The sequence below is a fragment of the Acanthisitta chloris genome, unplaced genomic scaffold (assembly GCF_000695815.1).
Source record: "Acanthisitta chloris isolate BGI_N310 unplaced genomic scaffold, ASM69581v1 scaffold2785, whole genome shotgun sequence".
In the NCBI taxonomy this organism is placed as follows: domain Eukaryota; kingdom Metazoa; phylum Chordata; class Aves; order Passeriformes; family Acanthisittidae; genus Acanthisitta; species Acanthisitta chloris.
Window position 1 is genome coordinate 5,445 of NW_008675173.1, and position 4,937 is coordinate 10,381.

A 4,937-nucleotide genomic window follows, 5' to 3' on the forward strand; every position below is an offset into this window, starting at 1 on the left:
CCCTGTAAATGGAGCAATTTGGTTTCCAAACTGCAAATTAAGGTCAATAAAATGGAACTGTGGCACCAGGAAATCCCTCTTTGATGAGTATGAGTCATTTCACATGCCCTTTCTTTTCCCAAGCAAATGCACAAAAAGTAGGTTTTTAAACAGAGATGCAGGAACTCCTTATACCAGTTTTAAAAGGATTCCCACTCTAAAATGATTGAAAGACAGATTTTTTTGGCCCTGCTGCATCCATGCAGACTCACCATTACTGGAAAGTAGCCATTCAGCTCAGTATGATATTCATTTAAGGGTAAAATTAATAAAGGCATTTTTTGTTAGCTAAAAATATAATTAGGCCTCACATATTTGCTAAACATAATTTTTACTTTTTGTGTTTCTAAATTTCTGCTTATTGACCTGCGAGGCAGAAGGAGATGACAGAGCTCAGACATGATATTTGCAAGTTGAATGGTTCTACTAACACTTAAACCATATTTCAGTAAACAATGCAGCAAACAGGGACATGGGAATTGGAGGCAAATAATGCAGCAAGTTACAGAATCTCTAGCTGTTTCCATCCTAGACCCATACTGAGTTCTCCAGTAAACCATGGTTGGGATGACTTTTGGGCAAAATGCATGAGAAAACAAAGTGCTATTCGAGTGCTACAAGCCTGTAATTATCTTGGCATTTACTCACCTGCATAACTAAATGTCTCAGGTCTGAACAGAGCAGATTTGGCTCACAAGGAGAAATATAATGAAAACAGTATTAGTGAGTCTGCATATTTTAACAGCTTAGGGAGGTCATTTCATTCTTGTACCAGACTTCCACTACTCTTCAGTACTGGTCAAGAAATTTTATCTGGTTATTCTTATATGAAGCTTAATTTGTCCAGATGGCTACTTTTAAATTGCACATACTTCTGCATGGCAAGAAGGGAAATTAGGGAAGAAAATTAGCCCATAATGTTCTTTTCTATCTGGTTAACAGGCTCCACATGTATTACTAGATTACAGATAATTCTAACACATAATTTATTGGGTTGTACTGTCAATACATCCTGCCACTGTGTCAGAGACAGCAGCCCAAATGACCTACAGACAGCTGATGATGGCAGGATATCTCCAGGGGAGCAGATTCACCTGACAGAGGGTGGGGAAGGAGAAGCAGGAGCTGTTTGAGAAATCAGGATTCATCTGCCGGGCAAAGCTACTAAGAAAATGATGAGAGAAGACAACTAAGGTTGAGAGGTAAGATAAGGCCAGGCTGGACAGCACCAACAGCCCTCCAGAAGAAGAGGTGATAAGGGGCAATGTGCCCCTTGCAGGCAGTTGTCAACTCAGCCACCACAACAGTCACTCCTCAGTCTCTCTACTGATGTCCCTGAGTGTTATTTTGGCCATGCAAATATCCTTTCTTTATCATGCTCCACTGAAACAAACCCAGTTGTTACTCACCTCAAAGTGTTTCAGCTCTGAGTCCAGCTCCTCCTGAGTAGTGTTCTCAGCTCCCAGACACCACCCACGTGCAAAAGCTGCTAAACAAGCCCAGCTGCTGTGGGACCAGCACTGGTGGCACATGCATTGACCTACTTTACAATGATGGGTGGGCACGGTGCAGGGTGCAGAGAGGAGGCACAGGGAGGTGCTGTGGCAGCCTGGCTGCAGCTGTGCAGACTGGCTGTGTCCTTGCAGCTGTGCCATGGTGCTCTCCAACACACTCTGTGTTTTCAGCACACTAAATTTATGCCTGTGCTGTGCAGCTGATTGTACCTCAAGTCTGTTTATGTGTAACAAACAATGTCATATTAGGTGCAGCTAATAATTGCAGGGTCTAAAAAGCTAGAAGGAAAGAAATCTTCTATAACCATACGAGCAATTAATACATCTTTTCCTCTTCCATGTCGGACTATTTTTTTGCACTGCATTACTGAAGATGATATGTAAAAGAGTGCAAGGAACAAGATCCCAAATTTATCCAGTGGCTTTGCACTTTCAGGCTCCTCTCTGAATAGGCAGACAAGGAGAAAGTAATGGGTGATAGATGCAGAGCTAGAGTAGGCAGGGCAAAAAGCAGCAGCAAAGCACTGAAGAAAAAAATCCATCAGAAAGCAAACCTGGGAGTTTGGATCACTTGGAAAGCTGAGGATGGTGGTGGCTCTTTGATCTAGTTCATTTGGTTTCTGGGATGAACTGTTTGATCTTCTGGTCATTAACTGAATCCTGACTTGTCTTGCACAGCATCAAGACTCTGGAGTTAAGCATCCTCACAATATACCCACAGAAACAGACTTTCTGTTTCTAATGAGTAGAAGGCTTTGTATGTCAAGACAATGACTGAAAGGATATCAGACCACAGCAGGGTGTGTGTATACATATAGCCACTAATATTAACTCTTTTTCCATTTTATCCCTGCTATAGGCTGCAACCAACCCAACCATCTGGGTAAATTCAAGATTGTAAATTCTATCAATAGAGTTTGTCTTGTCACAGACAAGAGAGACATTCCTGTCTCTTGCTCCTCAAAAGAGGAGATCATATCTGTCACATTCTGTGGTGTGTCTGTCAAGGAGGTACAGGAAAACAACTTCACACAGATAACACACTCAGACGAGCTTTAATTCACAAGCAATAACATTTAACAGGTTATAGGTTTGGTGTTACCCATCATGGATATTGTTACTCCATGGACAAGAACGATGACCCTAAGTGTGCATGCACTCACACATGCATGAAAGACCTCTCACTGTAGGGTACCCAGAAGTTCAGTGTTCTTCACCCAGAAGGGTCCAAGGACCACTCAAGGCTATCCAATAGAAAATGTCATTCATCCAGGGGGTGGTGGTGATGGTGAGGGCACTAAGTCTCAGGAATTCTGCTTGGGTGGCATCCCAGCCCTGGGGGAAGGGCTTCCCATCACAGATATGCTGCTCCAAGAAAAACCTCACAAAAATATTGGTTTCCAGCAGGGACCCCATTGATAACCTGGTTGAGGAAGGGCTTGTTGACATACACAGTGAAGGTCCAGAAACTTCTCTGGGCTGAGGACTTTAATTGCCTGGGGGCCCTATCTGTCGACAAGAGCCCTAACCTTGTCATTCCCCCACCAAGGCAGGGATGGGGTCATGGTGCACGTGCCACAGCCGTGGGGTGGGGCTGTAAGGTGCAAAAATAGAGGCACGAAAGCCACCACATATCAGCCAGGGGGATGGGGATGGGGTGGGCAGTCCCTGACACAGTGTACTAAACTACCACAGAGGACCAGCTGCAGTGCAATCCCAGAAGCTGTATATCAGTGCTAGCTCAGAAATACAGAAGTCACAGGAGCATCCATGCAGTGTATATTTCTGCCAGTTTCTCTGAAATTAAGGTATACTACTGAGAATTCTCTTTCATCAGTGAAGGCTGACTTTTCACACAAGCTTCTCTCTTTCTGCAGCCTGAGGAGAAGTCGTGGCCGAGTTTGCCAACAGCATGGTTAACAGCAGTGCTCCTTTTCTTCTCCCTACCTTACTGCTCCTGCTGCAGAACATGAGCAACCCTGAAACCTCCATCCCTCCTGCTGGCTATGAGATCCCAGAATCTCCACCCAGAGGACCTGGCTCAAGCAAGATCCACACTCTCGTGGAGTATGGGCTGAGGCCGGGGGAAATTGCAGCAGCCAGCATGGTTTGGGGAGTGCTGTGGCTGCTTTCCATCTTTGGAAACTTCCTCGTTTGCTTAGTGATCCACAGGAGCAGGAGGACACAATCCACTACCAACTATTTTGTGGTCTCCATGGCTTGTGCAGACCTTCTCACCAGTGTTGGGAGCGCACCGTTCCTGCTGCTTCAGTTGGCCTATGGCAGGTGGATGCTGGGGAATGGGATGTGCAAGCTGGTAAGGTACATACAGTACCTCATCCCTGGAGTCCAGATCTATGTGCTCCTTGCCATAGGCGTGGATCGATTTTACACTATTGTCTACCCCCTGAGCTTCAAAGTGTCCAGGGAGAAAGCCAAGAAAATGATTCTGGGCTCTTGGCTCTGTGGTGCTCTGTTGGCATCACCGGCTTGCTTTCTCTACAGCACCAACAGCCAGCACCACTGCAACTTTTTTCTTCCTGATTCTTGGCAAGGAGCTGTCTACAGTATCATTCACCTCTTGGTGGTGTTTTTTATCCCATCCCTGTTCATTATTCTCTTTTACCAGAAAGTTGTTAAGTACATTTGGAGAATAGGCACAGATGGAATGACTGTCAGGAGGACAACAAATATTGTTCCTAGAACAAAAGTGAAAACTATCAAGATGTTCTTAATATTAAACTCAGTGTTTCTCCTGTCCTGGCTCCCTTTCTACATGGTACAGCTGTGGCACCCACGGGAAACAGACTACAGAAAGAGCTCCTTGGTTTTCCTGGTCATCACCTGGATCTCTTTCAGTTCCTCAGCCTCTAAGCCAACCCTCTACTCTGTCTACAATGCAAACTTCAGAAGAGGGATGAAAGAAACTTTTTGCATGTCTGCCATGAAATGCTACAGAAGCAATGCATACACCATCACCACCAGTTCCAGGATAGCAAAAAAAAATCATGTTGGGATTGCAGATATTCCAGCTACAGCCAAAAGTGTCACCAAAGACTCCACATATGATGCATTTAACAGAGAGGCCAAGGAAAGAAAGCTTGCCTGGCCTATTCCATCCAACCCCCCAAATACGTTTGTTTAAGTGGACCTCATTGCTTTGAAAAATTACTATGTACCCCCAGAAGAAGGAGTTTTTGAACCAATGTATAGTTATGTATTTTTAACACAGCTTTTAGGGGAAAGAAAAGAGATGTTCTATTTTATTAAATGCCTTGGGTTTGGTTCATCCTGTCTATTCTGTTTCAGTTATTACATTCTGCTTTGGGGAACTCCTCTCCCAGAATCACGAGCAATGCTTTCCTACAAAGCAGGAGTCCTTAC

At 44.5% G+C, this 4,937-nt stretch overlaps 1 protein-coding gene across 1 annotated transcript; it reads left to right on the forward strand.

Moving 5' to 3' along the window:
- The first annotated feature begins 3,465 nt into the window (after positions 1 to 3,465).
- GPR19 (G protein-coupled receptor 19) lies at positions 3,466 to 4,698 on the forward strand. The gene has a single exon (XM_009075606.1). It carries the CDS (start codon positions 3,466 to 3,468, stop codon positions 4,696 to 4,698), a length of 1,233 nt encoding a protein of 410 aa, XP_009073854.1.
- The last annotated feature ends 239 nt before the right edge of the window (positions 4,699 to 4,937 follow it).